This window comes from Protopterus annectens, chromosome 3.part1 (assembly GCF_019279795.1).
Source record: "Protopterus annectens isolate FY-2018-M chromosome 3.part1, PAN1.0, whole genome shotgun sequence".
NCBI classification, from domain to species: domain Eukaryota; kingdom Metazoa; phylum Chordata; order Ceratodontiformes; family Protopteridae; genus Protopterus; species Protopterus annectens.
Genome location: NC_056732.1, coordinates 1,901,815,253 through 1,901,828,062, shown reverse-complemented (window position 1 = coordinate 1,901,828,062; position 12,810 = coordinate 1,901,815,253). Strand labels below are relative to the sequence as shown.

Sequence of the window (12,810 nt, the reverse complement as noted above, 5' to 3'; positions counted from 1 at the left end):
GGAAGGTGAGGAGAGGGTAGTCGAGGAGAGAGGGAAGGACCCAAAGGATATGAATCTCTTTGCTAAGCCTTCATGGAACATGTCCAAAGTCTTCAAGTGGCTAACAAGATCTGAGATACTGAGGTGGAGTGGAGGGAATTAGGAGTACGGGAATCAGAGCCATGGATCCAAGAAGCTTCAAAGTAGGTGGTGAGGTCATATACAGTTGGACTGACAACCCAAGCGTTGAACCAGACAAAAATAGGCAAGACTGGATCATCTAGTTCTTCACATAAAATACCTCATTCATCCCGGTAATAGTCTGATTAGAAAACAAATTCCTATACAGGAAGATATGAATTACAGTCTTACTCACAATCAGAGAGCTGACCTTGGGACTCTGCTGAAGAAGAAGTCCTATTTCTGACAATATGAGAATTATTAGAGCATGTTTCCTCATAAATAACTTTGCAGGGAATGCCCATCTGTAAAGGCTTCTGCATACCAGGATTTACTACATGTAATGCTTGTTTAACCCAGGTAAAGAGCTCATTTTGTTTAACAGTAATAACTTCATCAGAACAATGTTTATTTATTTTTTTTACTTAACAGGAGTTCCAACAGAAGAGGACCAACTCAAAGAAAAGGATTCTTCCTGGTCTAATGGACTTTTGTGCCTGTTAACCTGAGAAGAATCTCCCAAAGTGTCTCTCAGACATAGAGAAGATGGTTCTGCCATACCCATATCCAACACAGGAACAAGCAAAGAGGACGTGCCTGACCCCTGGTTCATGCTGACCGAAAGAACTAAAATAGAAGAAGCCAGAGTGTTAAGTGAGTGGTCTGAGGAACAACCACTGGCCACTGCACTTTCATCTACTATCAGCTGAAGCAGAGACTGAGACCACGAAAAATGGCAATGACTCCTTAGTAAGTGATTTTATTTCTTTTTAAGTACTGCTGGAGAAGAGTCAGACAGACTGAAGTGAGTACCCATGCAGTAACTGGGAAAAAAGCACCATAAGCGGTAAGCACAGCAAGAGAGAGTTGGTTGGAAGTTAAGTTGCCAGTGACTATTCACAAGCAGCACACTTACACTCATAACACTTCCCCAGTTCCTTAACTTTCAGCAGGGAAAAACACTCTACCTGGAAAGAATTGCACTGTTTGGAGGTTCAGGAAGTAGTCCTCAAAAGGATTTTTCAGTAGATGATTCATATTGTAATTGTCCTGGGAGGTCCTCGTAGTTGTAGCCCTGAGGAGGGCTGTTGTAGTCCTGGTGAGGACTCTTGCAGCCCTAAGGAGGGCCGTTGTAGTCCTGATGAGGACAGTTGTAGTCCTTATAAGGTCTGTTGTAATCCTGAAGAGGATTAATGAAGTCCTGATAAGGACTGTTGTAGTCCTGAGAAGGACTGCTGAAGCCCTGAACAGGGCTGTTGGTCAGAGTTGAAGTGGCCCTTACAAGGGCCGCCCTAGGTACCCTGTCAGATCAGATCACTGTTGGCGCCCCCTTATGCAAGGCTGGGCTCCTGCAGATGTCATCTGCGGGTTCTTAGAAGAACGTTTGTGGTCTAAGTGGCCTTCCAGAGGAACTGGAGGGTATCCTTGTAAGCCAGACCTATTAGAGTCGCCCCCTGAACCAGGTAGGGCTCCCATGGGTTCTTATAAGAACTTATGTGGTCCCCTGTACAGCCTGAGCTCTCTTAGTCCACTTAGTCCTTAAAAGGACATTTTTGCAGTCTTCTCTAGTCCTGATAAGCACTTTATGTGGAGGTACTCGCTGATACAGATAACAGATAGGGACAGAGTACAGATATACAACCCACAGGAGCCCTACCTGGTTCAGGGGACGACTCTGATATGTCTGGCTTACGAGGATATCCTCCAGGCTCCTCTGGAAGGCCACTTAGACCACAAAGGTTCTTCTAAGAACCCACACACGACATCAGGAGCCAAGCCTTGCATAAGGGGGCACCAACAGTGATATGATCTGACAGGGTACCTAGGGCGGCCCTTGTAAGGGCCACTTCAATTCTGACCAACAGCCCTCTTCGGGGCTTCAACAGTCCTTCTCGGGACTACAACAGTCCTTATCAGGACTTCATTAGTCATTTTCAGGACTACAACAGACCTTATAAGGACTACAACAGTCCTCATCAGGACTACAAAAGCCCTCATTAGGGCTGCAAGAGTCCTCACCAGAACTACAACAGAGGACCTCCCAGGACAACTACAATATGAATTATCTACTGAAAAATCCTTTTGAAGACTACTTCTTGAACCTCCAAACAGTGTGATTCTTTCCAGGTAGAGTGTTCTTCCCTCTTGACATTTATACCCACCCTGTGGGCTACACTCTAGGGGCAGCAGGTTTATCTCTCTTGTAAGTTTTTTCCAGTTCCTTAACTTGTAAAAAGTAAAAGTAGAACAGAATTCACCTGTAAGTACTTTTCAAATACTCACACAGTGACAGAATAAAAATGGCAGGTAGGTTGCCAAAAAGTACACATAAGCATTACACTGACACATAAATTCCTACCCATTTCTCTGTAAACTTTTTTGTCCCACAGAATTCAGAGTTTACCCAGACAGTACACAGTTTTTCACAAAATTAGTCCATTAATATCTTAATAAACACTAAGCTGAAAACAATGGCCTCTGACAGGAAACTTTCAATACAGATACAAATAACAGGTTTTTTAAAGAAGATTAAATTCTGTTCTTCTTAAAAGGGCAACACATTCTTAGTGGGGGGCTTTCCCAATAGGGACTTACCTGCCCTAAAAAATGCTCTTAGCTGTTCGATGCTCATGTGAAGCCCAAGAGATGCTTCTTTTCAAGAGGGCAAGAAAGTGCTAAAGAAAGCTGCATTCTGCTGATTTCCTTCCTTACAACCTGAATATCAAAAGTCAGAATGAATGGATGGAGGTGCAGAACTTTTTGAAGTTGTCTGTTGTTTCCTAGGCAAGAAACAACCTATATAGCCTAATGGCTACTACAGCATCACTCCCATTCAAGTTAATGAGAAAGCATCTGTTTTCCATTCTTGGTTAGAAGGAATCCTGGAGCAGAATGTGTTTTGAGTTTGCCTGTTTTGAAAGGAGGCAAACACATCTACTTAAGGAGCTCCAAACAACTAGATCATTTGACACCAGACCCCTCAATTTAATTTCCATTTGTGAGGGTCTGTCCTAGTCCAGTATAGCTCGTCTGCCACTACATTCTGCTCTGATGGAATGCAGTAAGATTGGTGGGGTGAAATGTTTTGAGCTGTGTCCTTCCAAACTACCATAGCTAGCCTGTATGGATGGTAAGACCTAGTACTCCCCCAAATTTGTTTATGTACCAAATCACTGTGGTTCCTCTGTGATCAACTATAAAGCCTCTGGGGACCACAGGTAGTGAGGAAATTTGAGAGCATGAATTACAGCCAAAATCTCTTTCACATTTATGTGCTTGAACTGTTCTGTTTGTTCCAAAGACCCTGCACTTTTCCCATCAGTGAAACAGCTCCTCAGACAAAATCCAAAGCATCTTTTGTTATAGACTGAGCAGGGGATGTGAGAGAGAATGGGAAATATGGATTTAGAGATATCTGGTTTCTCCACCACAGCAGCTCTCTCTCTCTTCACAAAGCCTAACACTGGAATCTGAAATTCCAATCAGTGAGAATATTGGGTCCAAACAATCTTTAATAACACTGAATTTTTCTCATGTGCAACTTGGCAAGAGCAATCGTAAGACTCATAGATGCTATGATCTCTAATTTCCCAAGCTAGTCCCTGGCTGATATCTGAGACTGATCGGAGAAACTTAGGAAAAGTTCCAGATACAAATCCACTTAAACATGAGGAAGGAATGCCTTTTGAATGGACAAGTCCAGAAGGCACCATATAAACACGATCCTTTGAGATGGAATCAAAGAGGATTTCTGAATGTTTATCTGGAATCCTTGGCTGACAAGGACATTTCTTACTGATGTAAGAGATTCCTAACACTTGGAGAAAGACTCTGTAAAGATGAGTAAATTGTCTAAATAAGGAAAGATATGAATGCAGTACAGCCTGCAATGGGCTATTACAAGAACTAGACACTTTGTGAACACCCTTGGAACAGCAGATAACCCAAAGGGTAATACAGAGAACTGATAATGTATGCCAGATGTAGAAAACCTTAGAAAACGAATTAAACAGGTGGCAGTAGGAATTTGAAGATAAGAACTTTCAAATCTAGTGTAGAGCAAAAAACTAAAATGAGGAATGAGAAATAAACTATACAATGTAAACATTTTGACCTTTGGTACTTTCACAAACCATTTAGGAAGGGATCAGTCAAGAATTGATCTTAAGAGGACTCCTTCTTTGGTACTGCAAAAACTCTTGAATAAAAACATTTTCTCCAGTTATCTGTGGTCACTGGTTTGGTAATTCCTGAGGAAGGCATTTGATAGATGACTGGAGGAAATAAGGAAGTCTGATTTGGAGAATGGGAGGAGGGTTAATTTTAAAGGAGGCAGGTTTTCCTACTGCCATCTGCCACCCTCCTGAATAACTCTCAGAAGACATTTGTCTGAAACACTCTGATGCTAAAGGGACAGGTGGAGAACCAGACTCTGGGACAGATTCAAGGAAGTGGAAGGTTCTCTCTTTTTTTCTTAAACTCTCCTGGACCTTTTCTTAAAATTCTGCTTGCCCCAAGTTTGATGAGTCTGCTTGTTTTGACTTTTGAAAAAAAGAATCTGAGTATTAAGCAGACTTGGTGATGCAGGGTTGAAAAATCTTTCTGATGCCTTGAATCAACTTCCCTCTTTCATCAAACTGTTTTGAGAACCTCGGTAGCAGACAAAACCTTATACAAAGGAGAATTTTAAATTTCATATTTTACATTTTCAGAAAACTTCTGATTGCATACGTATGCAAAATGCCTCATTGCAGACGTTGCTGCTCGGGCACAGAGTTAGCATGATCATATGCACACTTTAAAGAATGCTTAGTTATCAGAGAAACAGAAGCAAAAACACAGTTCAAAGAGGACCTACAGTCTGAAGCAGGAAAACCGGCAGAGGTCCTCCTCATGTTGTCAAAACAAGCCAACCAATACTTTAACGTGTGAGCCTGACAATTCAACATTCTGTGGTAGAAGAATAGGTTCATAGATCGATTCATAGATTAGTACTAAGCTAACTGCCCTTGTGAGCCATTTTAAGCCTAGCCAATTATCCCTTGTGAGACTCAAACCATGCACCTTGTGTTTGTAAGACAAACACCTTAACCATTAGGCCACCCTCCCAACCTTGAATAAATTTTCTTCATAGACCTGTCAAAAACTTTTCCATCTTTATCAGATGGTGATGGATCAGCATTTACCAAATTCTTTCCTGCAGATAGACAAGGCATAGAGATAGCTGCAGGGTCGGGCTCGGGGTGAGAAAACAAATACTTGTAAGAATGAGGAACTTTATAAAGTTTGTCTCTCTTTTTAGGTGTTACAAGTTGACTATAAAACATATTGCAAGCAATATCAAAAACATCCTCCAAGACAGGCAAAACAGGAGGTGCAGGAGTATGTCATGGTACATCCACTTGTAACATGTCATAATATTACTTCAAAGAAGAAGGAATTAACAGTGTCAGTAGAGCAATATGTAGCACACACGTTTCATGCAGAAGGCTGTGGGTTCTATTCCCACATCACGTAGATCAATTGCTGACAATGCAGTGCAACATAAGGGAGGTGCTATAGTCCTGAGTGTGTCTTCCTTTGGATGAGACATTAAACCAAAGTCGCAACTGCTTGAGTTTGTGGTAGTTCAAGTGGATGTAAAACATCTCAAGGTACTTAATGAAAAAGTATGGAAAGTTCCCAGATGCCCTGGCCAAAATTTCCACTAGTAGTATAAATGTCATCTTGGGTCTCCCCTGAAAAGAGGCTAATAGCCTAGTGTGGCTAACCTCGTCAACAAAGGATAAATAACTTTAACTTGCTCCCATTGGAACACACTGGACATCTTGGAAACAATTTCAGAAAAAGAAAACTCCTCCATAGTAGATTCTGAGAAAATAATTTCCTCAAACACAGACTCTGGAATATGGGCAGAAAAAAACAGATTCTCTATCGCTATCATGTTTATCTGACAAAGAATCCTCAGGAAACTGACATTTGTTCCATAAAAAATTCAGTCATTTAAATTTTTTAAAAGCTGCAGTAAACCTTCAGCAAAAGTAATATAATCTCCCTTACCAACAGAGAAAGTGTCAGGAGAAGATAAATGGTTTGTCACTTTTCTCTAAGGACACCTCTAGAAGGGAATTGACTCAAGATGGTACCTCATCCTGGGGTACAGGTCCTGTGACCCCATTATGTAGGGATATACACCCTCTTAAATCTCCCACTACTGAAGAAAATGGATCTTTCATGCTAAGTACACCTGAACAACCACAGAGGACTTAGGTAAGCTCTGGTCCATGGTGGCTGAAGGAACTACACCACAAGACACCAAAAAAGTGAATGGTCTGAGGAACCAGTAATGTCCTCTGCAATGCCAGCTCTCAGCAGATGAGACACTGAGTCTGCTGTGTTGGGAGGGGCTCCTTTGTAATTTTCTTTTTCTTTGGGGCAAGAGAAGGTAGAACCATGGGACCAGAAGGTTGTTCCATGGCTCTGCTGAGATTGAAACCTATTTCCCAGTTAGTTCTGCTGGAAGGAGTAAGTAAATGGGTAACTTGTCACAGAAGTATTCAGAAGCACAATTAACATAAGCACTTCTCCCCAAAGACACAAGTCCCAGTAAATTTATTTAAATAAATCAGTATAGTTTCCCCCCCATAAATACCACAAATAAACATATACAGTAAAAGTTAAAAACTGACTGCCAGACAGCCATCACATGACAGTTGTGTCAATAGTAAATAAAACCAAAATATCAGTATTCTCAAAACAAGACCAGATAAATTTACTACAAAAATCAAAAATATATAGGTCACCCCCACAGGTAAACTATCTACTCAGCAATAGAAGACTAGACTTGACTGCCAGTGAAGCCCAGGAAGAGCGCAAGGGCACCAAGACAGTACTAAGTATTCTGAAGCCCAGGCTGATGCTTTCTACCTTGGGAGCTTGAGTTAACAGCGGCCTGGGCACATGTAAGCAATGATCCAAACTCTTTGGAAGAATTACCATCTGTTATGCCACTGCAGGATACAACCCAGAGAGCTTAGGCCATTGCAGCAGTGATTTATGATGAACATCACATGCAGTGTTCATTATAAATTGATGGTGAACATGATACATGAGTTGCACTGATGTTGAAAATACCTATAAGTCTTCAATAAAAAGTAATACTAATAATTTATATTGAGGAATACAAGACAAAGGGCATCCAAAGTTTTCAATTTCCTCAAACTTTCCTAAATGCAACTCATAGCCAGCACGATTTTCCAACATCTATCTCCTCCTCTCCATTATCTCCCTTAAGGCTTAACAGTCCAGTTCAGAGGAGTTCTTTAAATGTGCCTGCCAAAACTGCAACTGAAACAGCAATAGGCTCTGACTCCCAGTATCACTCTTTCCATGCTGTCTTGGAGCAGAGCCTTTTCAATAACTAGACCCTGCAGAAGTAAGAAAAACATGTCATAATCTTACAATAGAAACAGAACTCAGAAAGGTTATTGAAGAATGTCCCTCAACAGTAAAAGAGTACTCTTCTTCAAGTTCTAGATGAAGCAACTTACCTAAAAAAAGGCAATACGGTATCGATATACATTGTTCTTAATTACTGACCATGTCCTGTCTTTTGAGCTGATTTTTACACCATTCATAAAAAGTACAGTACAATTAATAAAGGAAATGCAAATATCTGTTGCAGTGCAAATGACAGAAGACCTGGAACCAAATAGAAAATGCACCAACCAAACCTGTATACGAACTCGTTTATTGCAGAAAAGACACACCTAGATTAAGCACTTTTGTCTTTCACATAGCTGACTTCATCAGAATAAAGCACACTAATTCAAGAACCTTTTTTATACCAGTACATGTTACATAATGAATAAAATTGAGCCAATGGTATTGTCAAAAAAGACACGTAAAATGGTCACATGAGCAATATTAAATACACAAGATGTCAATATTCAAGCTACTTAGCTTTTTACAAAAAGGAAACTGTTATATATTAAATAACTTCAGCATATGTTTAAAAATGCAGGCACAGTAATGCATGTAAAAATGTTAAAATACTTAAAAGTTTCATAGAATTTTCTTTCAGGGCTGGAAGTATTGTCAAAGAATCATTTATACCTGGTGGAAAATTAGCTGCTAGTCTGAGTTGCCAAACCAGCTCTTTTTTACTTAATAAACTTTTCCAGTCCCCCCGCCCCCTCAAATCTATGTTAACAGTATCCAACATACCAAATTTAAAACCTTTAAAATTAGAACAAGTGAGGGAATGCCTATATAATGCACTTGAATCCTTCTTCTTTTTGACATCATATACATGCTCATAGATTCTACTTTTCAATGCCCTCTTGGTTTTCCCAACATAGAATCCGTTGTACGTATCACATAGAGCAAGGTACACCACTCTGGTGGTAAAACAATGTCCTTTCTTGAATATAACCTTAGATGCCATCTTATTAGCTAGGTGGGTTTGAGGTGCTTTGAAAATATTACTACACTGAGAGCACCGTCCACAAGGTGTTGCACCACAACCACCGTCTGTCAGTAAATTCAACTTGTTTTCCATAAGAAGTTTAATATTCATGCCCACCTTCCTGATAAAAACTGGTTAATCTCCCACTGCAGTTAACACATCATTATTTATCCTAAATATACTCCAGTTCTTTTTTAATATGTTTTTCACTTCATATGATGTAGGACTATATTGCACGATACATGCATGCTCATAAATCTTCATTTCACCAGGATCTGTGGAGGCTATATTGATTAACAGGTAGTTTCCTAAGAGGGGATTATATTTTTCTCCCCATCCTGCGTAAACCTCCTCAATAATTTGTTCCACCATCTGTTTGGGATATCCCCTTTCTCAAAACAGATCTCTTAATGTGAAAAATTCCTACCTCACATCAGTCAATTCTGAAGTCCTGCATGCAATTCTTATAGCTTGTCCTTTGACCAAGCTCTTTTTCTGTGAAAGTGGATGGTTTCTCTTATAATGAAGATAAGAATTACAAAAAGTACTCTTACGAAATATATTAGATTTGAAACCTGTAGGTATATGGGAAATTGCCATGTCCAAGTAATGTATACCTCTGGTGTTGTAATTATAAGTAAATTCCAAAAATGAGGTAGTTTTCTCCAGGTGGTTAAATAAAGCCAGGGATATCTTCCACTTTTCCCTTCCACAACATAAAGATGTCATCCAAAAACCTGCAATATAACTGGATGTTGTTCCAAAATTCTTTGTGGAATACATATCTTAATTCCCAGCCTACTAGTACTATATTTGCATATATAGGTGAGCAGGCAGCCCCCATGGCAACTCCTTTTGTTTGCTGGAAATATTGGCCCTCAAAGAATAAAAAATTATTCTCTAAGATAAGTGCCATCATTTCACACACTTTATCGTGATTCAAGGTGGAACATGTAAAGAGTGTCTCTTCAAATAATTCTAGTCCTTGCTTACGAATGTAGGAAAAAAGATATTTCACATCAATAGTTAAAAATACCAAATCAGCTGCCCATAGATTTTGTTTAAGCTGTCCTAGAAAATCCCAGAAATCCTCAAATAGATGTGCTGCTCTCTCCACTACATGCTTAGTCATTTTATTTACAAATTGTGCCAGATTATGTGTTTTGAAGCCACTGGCAGCAACAATGGGTCTAAAAGGTGGTTTAATAATGCTTTTATGCATTTTTGGGATGCCGAATATAACTGGCACCTTAGGATAAGAGTTAGTAAGAAAATTAAGGAGGTCATTAGTAATACATTTGTCCAGGACATACTCCTCTAAATAACTATCAATACGTTGATATGCAATATTTAATTAGTTCTTAGAGACCTGTGCATAATTCTCTTCATTAAATAAAATATTCTGCATGATATTGGAATAATCCTCTGAATTTAATATTACTGTACCACCTCCCTTGTACAATTAATAAAGGAGTAATATGCCTGAATGTTAGAAACCTGAAGCCCTGTATTGTGACTGATGGAATGCAAAGGGCTAGGCAAAGGCCCAGCTAGGGGCTGGAAGCATTATCCATCCATTTCTTTTTATCCAAATCTGGGCTATATGGACCAGAGTACATCCCAGCAGGAAATGGACACAAAAAAAGAAAACAATCCTGGTCAGGATGCTAGTTCAACACAAGACACAAATAAGCACACGTGCACGCACACACACACACACACACACACACACACACACACACACACACACACACACACACACACACACACACACACACGTGCGCACACACACACACACACACACACACACACGCACCCACCCACACACACACACACACACACACACACACACACACACACAATTTAATAGCACTGATACACTTGCCAATATGTCTCTGGAATACTGGATGAAATCAGAAACCCTGATGCAAACCATATAAAACAAAGGAAAACATTAAACGTTTGAGCAGAAGGCACTCAAAGTGAGAATCAAATCAGAGAACTGATGACTGGGAAGCAGCAGTAGAAATGATTTAACAAAAACAAAATTAATTGGGATAAAAGGCAGCATACAGCATGTGACTGCATTATACTAGCGACCTGCCCTATCTGAAGGAAGGGATTTACAACATCCATTATGAAATCCAGAAAAGTTTCTTGTTACAAACAGCCATGCTTACCTCTTTGGCCACACTATCTCTAGCAGGATTGGAATCTTTTACTCCAGGAAGATCAACCAGTACAGCTCCAGTCCTCAGAGCATCAACTCCGGGAACACGCAGCCGAACACGTTTCACAATGGGCCAATATTCCCCACCACTTAGCCTTTTGAAACTATCCACAGAAGACACTATGAAACGTTCAATCTTTTTAGAAAATTCTCCAACCTGTGAAAAAACACAAAGGGTGGGGTGCAGAAACCACTCTTTTAGCAATACAAGTATCACCAGTGCTTTGAAGCATATAAATAAATCAAAAAGAACAATCCAAATCCAGTTGTTGCAGTTTGCTCCCATGATGCGGCACTTCTCCCTGTTACACTGCTCACAAATTCCCCAGGCTCTACCTGTTGGCATATATGCCATCACTTTTCCCTGTTCTCACAGATATCTATGTATATTGTGAACTTCCTGTGTTTTAGCTGTTCTCAAGGAGCAGAAAGATATTTGTCATCTGTGCCATGAAACATAATACAGTAGCATGCAAGTATATAGAGTCTGGGAATATCACAGTACAGGCAGACAGACCTGTTAAAGTCACAGGAACACCAGAACTACATTTGACTATTTATTTATTGGCTGGCATTTGTTTACCAGGTTGGTCAGAATGGGTAAGACAAAGTTGCCTCTTTTCAGTAGAGGCCTGGAGAATAAACAGAGAGAGAGAGAGAGATAGGGAGAAACAGACATGCAGTACAATGCAAATATCAAATAACAGTGAGTCTTATGACATACATACACAGCATGTAAACACTGACAGTGATAGGCATAAACAAATTGCCAGATTGAAAGTGTACATTTAAGCTGATACATGAAACAGTGCTGTAGTAATAGTAGTTCATTATTCAAGAACTCTGACAAAGTAAATATATGAAGTTGGATTGAAGCAGTAAGAGTTACAAAAACATTAAACCCTTGTAATTACATGGAAAGTACTATTAGGATATGTATCAATAATATCAGTTTTGTTGGTACCGGGTGACAAATGTCTGCAGTGAGAGAAGTAAGAGTCATGTTAGTGCATGTGGTTAACAGCTATGGAGTAAAATACAAGTGAAGGATGCGAGTACCGAGGAAGGTAGGTTAGATGCACCTAGTCAGCAATCAATGGTTACAGAGAGTAGGGGGTGGAGAGGAGAAAAAAGGTTGTATATGAATTAGAGTGCATTATAGATAGTAGTCAAATTAGGGGTAGAGAAGGGATATTTACTTTAAAGATGTTCTCTGAGTTAATCATGAAAGGATTCAGTAGTAGTGTGTTGAGCTCCACTGGAAGTAAGGCTAGTGTTCCTCCAATATAGGTGGCTAAACTCCCTGAACCCCTGCTTCTATGGGATCACTGCTTCACCATGGTAAGGTAAAATTACCCATTAAGTAACTTCTCTCGAATATGTTTTTGGTAAATTTGCTGAGCACTGTGATTCAGACATAAGTGAGCTTGTTCATGCTTGGTTGCTACTATCCTATCAGTAAAATGATTGTTAGTATCTTGCAGCTTTCATCTCTCACATATGTTCTTCTTTCATACTTTTCCATTGCCAGTCCTCTAAATACACACTAGTCTACAACAGTACTGTGAGCAACATATAGTAGGTCACTTTAATAGTTTACTGGCTTTTCTGTGTTAATGCCATGATATATATAGTGGTTTGGTCTTTTTTTGCCTGTACTCTAGAGCTGTATATTCTAAAAAAATCAGTTGAAAATATGACAGAAAATCACTTATGCTCATCTCCTCATTTGGTACATTGTTAAACCTAAGTGTTACATGTTGTCAGAAGTATTGACATTTGGTAGTATGTGGTATCAGAGTGATTTACACTGGCCAGAAGACAAACAGGAACTGAGGAAAATGCACTTGGCTGAAGCTGTACTGTATCTTATGTCAAACACCAAGAAATCTTTACAGCAATTTATCTGAGACAGTATAGTTGTGTAAGTAAACTCACCATAACAGCACGTCCA

The 12,810-nt window shown here is 39.7% G+C and overlaps 1 protein-coding gene across 1 annotated transcript in view; it reads right to left on the bottom strand.

Moving 5' to 3' along the window:
* The window catches only part of LOC122798817, a 3,666,270-nt gene that overhangs the window by 2,745,659 nt on the left and 907,801 nt on the right, over positions 1-12,810 (bottom strand). The window contains exon 6 of the mRNA XM_044067940.1: positions 10,807-11,013. Within this exon, the coding sequence (XP_043923875.1) occupies positions 10,807-11,013 (207 nt within the window). The remainder of the gene's footprint in view (positions 1-10,806; positions 11,014-12,810) is intronic.